The following is an 11592-nucleotide window of genomic DNA, read 5'->3' as shown; positions in this document are numbered from 1 at the left end:
GGCAAATAACAACAACAACAACAACAACAAATAACATATAAGGAGCTCTGGTGGCATAGTGCCTAAGGCATTTGACTGCTAACCAGAAGGCTGGCAGTTCAAACCCACATGATAACATACGATGCTGAGTATCTTTTCCAATGTTTATTTTCCATTAGTGTATCATCTTTGATGAGGTGTCTATTTAGATATTTTGCCTGTTTTAAAAAATTAGATTGTTTGTTTTCTTGTTGTTGAGTTTTAAGATTTCTTTATATATCCTGGATACAAGTCCTTTATCAGATATGTTTTGCAAATATTTTCTCCCAGTTCATGGCTTTTCTTTCACTATCTTAAGAAATATACTTTAAAAAGACAGGCATATGAGTTGAACATTTACCTAAGGTAGCTACACTCCTTGGAGAGAATAATCATGGGAGAAAGAAGGGCTGCTTATGCACCGGGAGACAGCTCAGGGGGCAGGAGGGCATGGAGGGACAGATACAGGGAAGAGGTAACTATGGGGAGGAAGTGGGAGGAGCTGTTGCATTGTGGCAAACTGTGGTATGAGGCAAAGTGTATGTGAACTGCTGTATGGAAAGTGAATTTGCTCTGTAAATCTTCACCCAAATCACAATTAAAAAAAAAAAAAAGAAATATGCTTTCAAAGTCTACTCCCTGTGTGACAGATACATTTACAACAACAACAAAGCAGCTGCGGAAACAGCTTACGTACAATCAAATACCTCGTGGGATTTGGTTCCTTAGTTTGGAGTTTTAAGGTCATGGTTTCATGGGACATCCCAGCTAATTGACCTAATACTGTGTTTAGTGCTTCTGTTTTATCTCCTAGTTTACTGCATAGCTCCTGGGATCTTAAAAGTACAAGAAATGGTCTCTACTCTCCTGCAGAAATGGAGGAAGGTGGAGCGTCAGAAATAGGAGGAGAATATGGTATGTGTGGCTAAATGCCTCCACGAACAATTGCCTCCTTTGCCGTGAGACCAGAAGAACTAGATGGTGCCCCACAACCATCAATGAATGCTTTCATGAAAGACTCTACAGAAGAATCCCGATTAAAAGAGAGAAAATACAAAACAGAATTTCAAATTCACATGGAATCGACTTTCTGAACCCATGGAGGCTGGATGAACCCCCAAAACTATTGTCCTGAGATAAACTTTAAACCTTAAACCAAAAATACCCCTTAAAATCTTGTTAAAACCAAACAATAGTTTTGCTTAACTAGTTCTCTCAATTCTCTAGTGCTGCTATAGCAGAAATGCCACAAGCGGCTGGTTTAACAAACAGGAATTTATTCCCTAACAGTTTAAGAGGTGAGAAGTCCACATTCATAGTGCTAGGTCTATGAGCTGGGCAAAGGCTCCTTGACATTGGGCTTCAGCTCTGCCTCTTATTCCAGGCCCACTGGAGCTAGAGGCATCTCCTAACTCACAGCTGCTGGCTGCTGAGGCTGACACACCCAAAGTCAGCAAGTAAAATGGCACAATCTCAAGATTGTTAGGCAAACATGGCAGGCCACCGGTTCAAGTCCAGGAACAAGCCCAAGACGGACAGGGAACATGGCAGGCTACTGGCTCAAGTCCAGGATCTAGAGATGAAGACTTGGCCAAATGCAGGATCTACCATGTGCCAAAGAGCTAGAGACCTTTCCCAAAGTTTCTTAATATGTACTGAAGAGCTACATTAGCTGCTCATAGCAGATTCCACCATGGTGATTACAATCTCAGTTATTCTCATGGAGAATAACTACATCCAGCTGCCCAGCCACTCAAAACCAGGCTCAGCCAAGCTGGTCACAGCCTTAACTATCACACTAAGTATTTTTAAAAAACAACAAAGTCTATTCCATCTCTGTTTCTATTCCTAAGTCCTCTTCTACTTCTTGACTGAATTTTAAAGATATTTGTAAGTTTCAATTTCATTGTCATTGTTCAGAAATTGTAGGTGTTAATAAATGCTTCATATATCCCCACTGAAATTATCAGAGTGACAGCTAGTCTGAGAAAAACAAGCCCAGCTTTCATTTCCGGGGTGAGCCAAGCTGCTGAAAGAAGGACTCATGCTGTGTAATTTAATGAGCATAACTAGATGGCTAAAGCCTGACATGATTTCCTTTTAAATACCCTATTCCACCCTGACAGATAAACCCCTCTAAAATTCTAACATTAAGGGCCAAGCTTCCTTAACCTCGCTCTTAAAGCTGACTCCAAGCAGTACATTCAACATGACAGTTATGAGTTAATGTTATATTCTTATTCTTTAACTGACTGGAACATGATTTTGACTCAGACTAAATTTTATTTTTTAAATTAGTCTTCATTGGCTACTTTTCAATGGAAAGTTTTTAAATTGAGGGCAAGTAAATTAAGAGGAGAAAATGGGCTAGCTGGGAACAATTTAAAACATAACTTCATATATAACATGAGGAGAATCATCTTTAGGCTCTCTGCTTGAACTCTTGTTGTTGTTGTTATGTGCTATCAAGTCGGACCCGACTCATAGCGACCCCTCCTTGGGTTTCTGAGGCAGTATCATTATGGAAGTAGACTGCCCCATCTTCCTTCCGAGGAGTGGCTGCTTGAACTCTTAGTTCCCTTTAAATTCTCAAAATAAATTCCAATTAAGGTTACCCATTGGATTGTTCAACTATCCATTTACTTAATGATATTCTCACTCTCACTAATCAAGAGTTGCTTCATTTATCTAAAAAATTACCAAGTATATGAATTTTATAATATTCATGATGAGAGTTCTTTCAGTAAGTGAATTTTGAAAATTAAAACAATGTCTAAAACAGGGATCAGCAGTAAATTGTACTCCATGGGTCAAGGTGGCCTATAGCCTGTTTTAGTAAATACAAAATTTTTAAGTAATATTTTACTGTGTTTTTGGTGAAAGTTTACATAGCAAATTAGGTTCCATTTGACAATTTCTACACAAATTATTCAGTGACATTGTTTACATTTTTCACAACGAGTCAACATTCTCTTTAATTATGTTTGGGTTGTTCCGTTTCTAATACTCTACTTTCCCTGCCTGATTACTTCTCATCTTTGCTTTGGAATAACGCTGGCCTTTTGTCTCATGCCACAAGGACGTGGAGGGGCATCATCTGACCTCCTCTAACTTCACAAGAGGGAGACAGAATCACCATCAGCAGCCCGAGGCTTATTCATGAAGCCAGACATGACACCACCCTCCTCCAGCCTTTTTACCAACTCTGACACCAGCCATCACTCCCGCCACAGCACTCACTACTTCTCTGCTGGGTCAGGTAACTCATTGCAATGGTCACTCAGAACTCACAGACAACACTTACGATTCTAGGGTCTATTAGGGAAGTAACACATTACAAGTCAGGTTCAGGAATGCTCTCAGGATATAATTTTTCACTCAGGACAACCTCCCCTCTGCTGTACACTCAGGCACACCTCTCTGGCCATTGGCCTCTTGGCCTTGCCTCTGCCCTGTTTGGGCAAGTGTTACAGAGCTCTTTTAGCTCTGCTGCTAGGTACACCTATCTGCACCCCACTCTGCCAGAGGGCCTCCTGCCCAAAGGCATTCCTTTTTCTTACTCCATGGGCCTGCAAGGCCGTTGCACTTTCTCGTGCCTCTTGCTTCTACTGCGCTCACTCAGCAGGTGTCTCTGCCAAGGAGGTCCAGCGCAGGGATCTCGGGTCCAAGGACACACTCTACTTCACCTCCAACTCTTCTTTCTTGATGACAGTGAGATTCCCCCTTTCTGTGTATAGCCAGGCTCATTTTAAGCCTGGTAGAATGACAAAACTAACCAATCCCAACATCAGAGTTCTACACATTTTATTTGCATGGTCCCACCCAGTAATCTGGTGGGAGTTACAAAGATCATGGCTACAAAAGCCATACCAAGTAATTCACTGCACTACAGGCCATCCTCTGGCTTTTCTAGCCATTGTCGCTTTCAGACTTCAAAAATTAACAACTCCTTCATAATCAGTTTAATATTAATAAGCACACCCATGAAAGAGCATAAGCCAGCCACTTCATGCCTTTATCTCCCATTTTAAATAGCCAATTTTCAATCTGCCCATCCCCATCAAACCAGCACTCTAAGGAGACAAGTATGTTCTTTTCCATGTTCTTTTCTCTGAAGAATCTTCTGTTCCACTTAGAACTTTGAGCATCTGCATCTATAAATAAGCAAACTCCAGTCCAGAGCAAGCCTTCAAATTGCAGTAATTTAACACCTCAGTGTCAAACATTTCCTCTTCATTTGGTCGGGTTCTGGTTAGCTCAGCCCTAGTCATCCCAGCTAGCTTGACTGCTACCAGAAAGCTGGCGGTTCAAACCCACCAGCCACTCCTCGGAAGGAAGGTTGGGCAATCCTACTTCCGTAGTGATACTGCCTCGGAAACCCAAGGAGGGGTCGCTATGAGTCGGGACTCGACGGCAAATAACAACAACAACAGTCATCCCAGCTAGGTCATGGGTACCAGCTGCAAGTTTAGAAGCCACACTCCTCCCTTCACTTCAGACCAGCCAGCACTTTCTCTCTCTCATCTCTAGCACTCAAGGGCTAGTTCAACACTCATAGGCTCAGGAGTCCACACAACTTTTACTTCAGACCAGCCAGCCATTCCTCTCATGGGCCACGTCAAAGAATACTACACTCAGCCCATTTCTTCATTGCTGCAATTCCCCCACTTCCACTCATCAAGTAGACCGAGGTGGTCACAAACAAGCAGCATGCAAGCCTACTACTCGCCAGGTCCCTTTAACTTCCAGCCCTGGAAGGGGTTTCTCTCCTGGACCCTGACTTTCCTGCCTGGATGCACTCAAAGCCAAACCTTGAAATTTAAAAAGCCAATCACATCTTTCTCTGCAGGTCCTTCCCTCAAACACAAATCTTCTGCTCTCCTAAGAGATCTGGGTGGGTTTCCACGTCTTTTCAAATGCAAATTTCCTGAATCAGAAGGTTCTGGGTGGGGCTCAAGGTTTCTACCTAAACCTCCTAAACTCCACACTTAGGGCTTGAAACAAAGGCCTATGTTTCTCCTGGGCAAATTCTATTTCCCCTTTTAACATATCCAATCAAATATTGGCTGAAGGCTGACTCACAGGCTCTCTGTTATTCACAACCAATAATCATTTCTAACATACAGCTACGTAAGAGTTCTCTTACTTAGTACATCCATAGTACATTCAGATAAACACAATCCAAACCACATAATTCTTTTTAAAACATTCCAGTTTCATCTCTTCACCTTGATTATCTTCCCATTCTCTTTCTCTTACAAAGTTCCATACTTCCATGAGTCTGGAGCCATTGCAACAAACCCTGCTTCTGAGACCAACTGCTAAAAGGGCATGGAAGTGGCATCTTTTGATCTCTGATCTCATGATCTCAGGAGGAAGAAACAGAGTCACCATCAATAGCCCAAGGCTTATTCTTATGATGCCAGACATAGTGCCACCCTCCAACCTTTTTACTAACCCTGACCCCAGCCTTCCTCCCCATGGCACTCAATACACTTCTCTGCTGGGTTCAATAATTCATTGCAATGGCCACACAGAACTCACCGACAACACTCACGATTATGGGGTTTACAGGGAAGTAAGAGGTTACAGTTCAGGTTCAGGAACACACTCAGAATACAATTCTTCTATCAGGACAGTCTCCCCTCTGCCATGTCCTCAGGCTTGCTTCTCTGGCCCTTGGTCTCTCAGCCTGGCCTCTGCTCTGCTTGGGCAAGTGTTACAAAGCTTTTTTAGCTCTGCTGACAGGTACACCTACTTGAACCCCACTCCACCAGCAAGACTCCTGCCCAAGGGCACACATCTTTCTCGCTTCTTTGGCTGGAAAGCCTGCAGCTCCGTCTCCTGCCTCTTAGCTCCACTGTCTCTCAGCCAGACATCTGTCTCTCAACTAACCAGGTCCAGCGCCGGGATCTCAGGTCCGAGGACACACTCCACTTCACCTCTAGCTCTTCTCTCTTGATGGCAGTGAGATTCCCCCCTTTCTGCCTCTAGGAAGGCTCGTTTTAAGTCTGGCAGAGTGACAAAACTAACCATTCTGAACATCAGAGTTCTTTGCATGGTCCCACCCAGTAATCAGGCGGGAGTTACAAAGACTATGGCTAGAAAAGCCTTACCAAGTTACTCACTGCACCACATCTCAGAAAGGTTTGTTAATGGAACACTGTACTCACGGAGCTCCGGTGGCATAGTGCCTAAGGCATTTGACTGCTAACCAGAAGGCTGGCGGTTCAAACCCACCAGCCACTCCTCAAAAGGAAGGTTGGGCAATCTGCTTCAGTAGTGATATTGCCTTAGAAACCCAAGGAGAGGTTGCCATCAGACTTGATGGCAGTGAGTTTGGTGTTATTTGGTATTCACAGATAATATCCATTATTTGTATACCAATATGTTACTTTGCTAAAAGGTGATCTCAGGGGATAGTGTCTGTTTAATGTTTAAAGAACATCTCAGGGCACTAGTCTTAGGGAGTTCTCTAGTCTCAACTGGTCCAATAAGTCTGGACTTAATGATTTGAGGTCTGTTTCACATTTTTCTCCCAGTCTATCAGTGTCCATCTATCATGGCCCTGATCAGAACAGTTGGTAGTGGTAGCCAAGCACCATCTATCTATTTCTTCGGGTACAAGGTAAATAAAGTTTTATCGGAACAAAGTCATGCTCATTTGTTTACGTATTGTCTGTGGCTGCTTTTGTGCTTCAATGGCACAGCTGAATAGTTGAGATAAAGACTAACCAAACCAAACCAAACACACCGTGTGGAGTCTTGCAGTTGGACCCGACTCACAGCGACCCCCTCCTTGGGTTTCCGAGATGATATCACTATGGAAGTAGATTGTCCAAACTTCCTTCTGAGGAGTGCCACCAAAGCGCCTATAGTTTTGATAACCATGACTTTGTACTGTTGTTGTTGTTGTTAACAGAGGCATTAATCTAAACCCGTCTACTATACCAAGGGAAACAGTACCTTATGAAGCCTATAGAACTCTGTGTATCCAGAAACCAATACCTAAGGATCTGGATACAATTAGCATAAATCAGCATACCTTAGGCACTATGCCACCAGAACTCACAGCCCAAAAAACTGAAAATATTTACTATCTGTCCTTTTACATAAGAAAAGTTTATTGATCATTCCCCAAACTATACCTTCTGATTAAAGATTTTAACGATATAACAACCATAAATCTGCAAATTATTTTAATACCCTATGCACAGATGTTCTGGTAGCATAGTGCCTAAGGCATTTGACTGCTAACCAAAAGGCTGGTGGTTCAAACCCACCAGCCACTCCTCGGAAAGAAGATTGGACAATCTACTTCTGTAGTGATACTGTGTCAGAAACCTAAGGAGGGGTCACTATGAGTGGGATCCGACTTGACGGCAGTGAGTTTGGTTTTTTGAGTTTTGGATACACAGATGAAAATTCCTATCTCTGATTATCTAATAGGTTTATATCTTACCTATGAGATATTTTGAAGGAGCTCTGGGGGTGCAGTGGTTAAGGCATTCAGCTGCTAACCAAAAAGTCAGCAGTTCAAACCTACCAGCTGCTCCATGGGAGAAAAAATGAGGCAATCTAGTTCCATGAAGATTTACAGCCTTGGAAACTCTATGGGGCAGTTCTACTCTGTCCTATAGGATCACTATGAGTCAAAATCGACTCAATAGCAATGGGTTTGGTTTTGATTTTGATGAGACTTTTGCACAAAACTTGATGTCCTCTTAATTTTGTTTAATTACAAAGCTTCCCAGGCAAATGAGTGCCATTGATTTAAATGTTCTCAAATTAGAAAACAGAAAAATCAAAGTTATGTGAAACTATGGCCAAATTCTAAATGTAAATATGTGGGAATATTAAACAAACCAACATTACATCAGTCAGTAGTCAAAACAGGAAACTGCCATTTTGACATTTCCTTCTGCAGTGGCAAAAAGGAATAAAGACACTACTCCAAGTGTTAGACACTGTCACCATGTACAACACAAGAAGATAGATACTAGATATTAGGTACTAGCATGAGCTACATTTATTGAATGATCCCAGCATGTATGATACCATACTATACACATTTGAGAACAGAAACAAAGAAGGTCTCAGTTTCTGTAGCTTCTCTACAGCCAATATTACATGATATTTTCTTTAATACTATGACCGTAGGCAACTTAAATAGGAACTGTTTTGGGTGTAGTCAAGTCAATTCTGACTCACAGTGACCCCATGTGACATGGTAGGGCTCTCCCTTCTTGGCTGTAACCTCTATGGAAGCAGAACTCCAGGTCTTTCTCCCACAGAACTCATGGTGAACACAAACTGCCAACTTTCTGGTTAGCAGCTGAGCACTTCCGTTTGGGCCAGTAACCAAAAAACCCAAACTCAGTGCCACTGAGGTGATTCCGATTCACAGCGACCCCATTGGGTTTCCAAGGTGGTACAGCTTTAAGGAAGTAGACCGCCCCACCTTCCTTCCACAGAGCGTCTGGTGGTTTGAACCATGCTTGTGCCACCAGGGCTTCTTAAAAAGGAATCTAAGAACTATTAATATGTAGTCAAGTGATACAAAATGCCTTTTCAGTTATAGTCAATGCTCAGTTTTTATTACCTAATGGCTAACTTTCAAAGGAAAACTATTTTACTTTCTCATCGAGCTTAGAATTCCTGATATATTTGTTTGAACATATTAGAGATTGCAGAAAGCCTGGTTTACGCCAGCATATACATTAGTGGCAACCATGCAGAAGTCCTCAAAATCATCTTTGCTATGCTAAGAGGAAGGGGATTCTGACCTGACTGGCAATTAGCTTAAAATATATTGACTTACGTAATAACTGACATGGTGAAAATGAATGACTGCAACCTCCCGGCATGCTATTTACATTCCCATAGGCTTAGAAAGAAATGAGCTCCAAAGAGATGGAAGAAAAAAACAAGTAGCTCTTCCATCACGGAGTCAGTTTTCTGAGTAGCCATAGCTCTGGGTCCAATGCTTCAAGAAGATCAATGTAATTCATTACACTGGACAAATGTAATGAATTACATTACATGTGGGCAAATGTGAACATTTTAGCCCTACAGCTCTTCTGATGAGCTAACTTGAGTAATATTCCCTGAGAGCTAAGAAGTCAAGAATCCTAGCAAATAAAATTACTTACCTGATGAAGACTTCATACTGCTCTTTTTCCAGCAGATGCAGTTTATAACTCCAGTGCTATCATCCACTGCAAGAAAAGCATGAAAAGGTAGGAGATTTGGCCTTGCTAGTGAACTAGCATGTGGTCACTGCATTTACCATACTAAAAGAGCACAGTTTTCAACAGCCTGGTAGGCCAGATTCATATCAAATGCTCCTTCTGCCTTTAGGAATAATCTCTCACCATACACCAATGCAAACTGATTGTCTTCACATGTCAATGTTAAACATGAATTCAAGGTAATGTATTCAACATTTCACTTTCCCTACCTCAAGAGTACTAATGATTCCTGTCTATCTGTCTCTCCAAAAAATGGTGTCCTTAATCTCAATGACTACCGACATATGAAGCCAGCCTTTCTCTCTTGCCCTGGAACAAGACAGCATCACATGGTCTGTGGTCTGTGGTGAGAGGCACAGGCACTTACAGTGTAGCCTTCTGTCACCATTTGCTCTCTCACTGGCTTGCTAACTCACCCAGACACAGCATTCCAAGCTTTTGGGCCTGGGCTTTTCTTCATGAAAGAGCTTCTGCCCAGTCCTTACAACTGCAAGGGATACCAATAAAGCAAAGCATGTCACAGATTTTCATAACAGAAATAATTATATCGGAGCCATAAAAACAATACTGATCTGGCTTATTTTATGCCTAGTGCAAAAACAAATAATTCCTATTGTACTTGGTTTTGGGACTTTAGAGAGAATTTAGAAATTTATGCTATGCTATGAGATGATAAGTGTTTTCTCTTTGCCTAATTTCTGATAAACTCAGAGCAGAGATTGCCAGCATGGGGTCAGTGGGCCTGATGATTTTTTAAAAAAATAACCAGACTTATAAAAGTATACGTAGTATAGCAAAACCTTAAGGTAAAATATTTTAACTGTTCAATTAAACCATGGAGGTAATAGTATCTGTGTTGAATGCAGAAGCCCAGAATCACCTTCATAACAAAATAAATTCTGTTGTTGTTGTTGTTATGTGCTGTTGAGTTGGACCCTACTCATAGTGATCGCTCCCTTGGGTTCCGAGGCAGTATCACTACGGAAGTAGATTGCCCCATCTTCCTTCTGAGGAGTGGCTGGTGGGTTTGAACCGCCAGCCTTCTGGTTAGCAGTTAAGTGCCTTAGGCACTACACTACCAGAGCTCCCAAAATAAATTCTAGTTGGGTTTTATTCTTTTCAATATAATATTAAGAAGAAAATATGGGTGAACACTATTTAACCTGGGGCTTATAGTTAGTGGTGAGAGACCTCTTTAACCAGGACCTGAATGTCAGAAATCATTAAAAAAAAAAAAAACCTGATATATATGATTACCAAAAAAATAAAATGACACAGCAACTTTCCAAATAATAGTAAGTGTCTTAATATATAAAGAGTTCTTACATTTTAATAAGAAAAGTATCAAACCCACAAAAAATCTGGCAAAGAATATGCCATTCATGTAAAACATAAACATGGTCAATAAGCATGTGAAAAGATGGTCAGTTTACTAGTACAATGTCCTAAGAAGCCTATCGAAAGGAGCTCTGATGGCATAGTAGGTAAGGCATTTGCCTGCTAAGCAGAAGGTCAGCGGTTCATTTCAGGAGGTAGCATATGATCAAGAAAGAACCAATGGTATTGAAGGAAGATGTCCAAACCGCACGGAAGGCAAAAAACAGGGTTCCAGGAATTGATGGAATACCAACCAAGATGTTTCAACAAACAAATAGAACACTGGAAGTACTCATTCACCTGTGCCGACGAATTTGGAAGACAGCTACCTGGTCAACCAACTGGAAGATACCCACCCATATTGTGCTTATTCCAAAGAAACGTGATCCAAAAGAACGTGCAAATTACTGAACAATATCACTGATATCACACACAAGTAAAACTTTGCTGAAAATATTTAAAAATCGGTCGCTGCACTACATCAACAGGGAACTGCCAGAAATTCCAGTTGGATTCAGGAGAGGGCGTGAAATGAAGGATACCGTCGCTGATGTCATATCGATCTGGACTGAAAGCAGAGAATCCCAGAAAGGTGTTTACCTGTGTTTTAGTGACTGCACAGAGGCACTGGAAAGTGTGGATCATAACAAATTATGGATAACATTGCAAAGAACAGGAATTCCAGAACATTTAATTGTATTCATTAGGAACCTGCACATAGACCAAGAAGCAGTTCCCTTCAAAGAGCACAAGGAGATACTGCACGCTTTTAATCAGGAAAGGTGTGCACCAGGGCTGTATCCTTTCACTATATTTATTCAACATGTATGCTGAGCAAATAATCCAAGAAACTGGACTATGCAAAAGAGAACCTACAGATTGGGAAAAAATATTTGGTAATAACATATCTGACAAGGGACTTATCTCTAGAATTTATAGAACACTC

The 11592-nt window shown here is 41.5% G+C and overlaps 1 protein-coding gene across 1 annotated transcript in view; it reads right to left on the bottom strand.

Annotated features, from left to right (window-relative positions):
* STN1 (STN1 subunit of CST complex) overlaps positions 1 to 11592 on the bottom strand; it is a 63723-nt gene that overhangs the window by 44762 nt on the left and 7369 nt on the right. The window contains exon 3 of the mRNA XM_042780835.1: positions 9171 to 9236. Within this exon, the coding sequence (XP_042636769.1) occupies positions 9171 to 9236 (66 nt within the window). The remainder of the gene's footprint in view (positions 1 to 9170; positions 9237 to 11592) is intronic.

This window comes from Orycteropus afer, unplaced genomic scaffold (assembly GCF_000298275.1).
Source record: "Orycteropus afer afer isolate SDZICR_OR568_19922 unplaced genomic scaffold, OryAfe1.0 scaffold00064, whole genome shotgun sequence".
Lineage (NCBI taxonomy): Eukaryota > Metazoa > Chordata > Mammalia > Tubulidentata > Orycteropodidae > Orycteropus > Orycteropus afer.
Note: the sequence above shows the minus strand (reverse complement) of the source record. Positions and strands in the feature narration are given on the sequence as shown.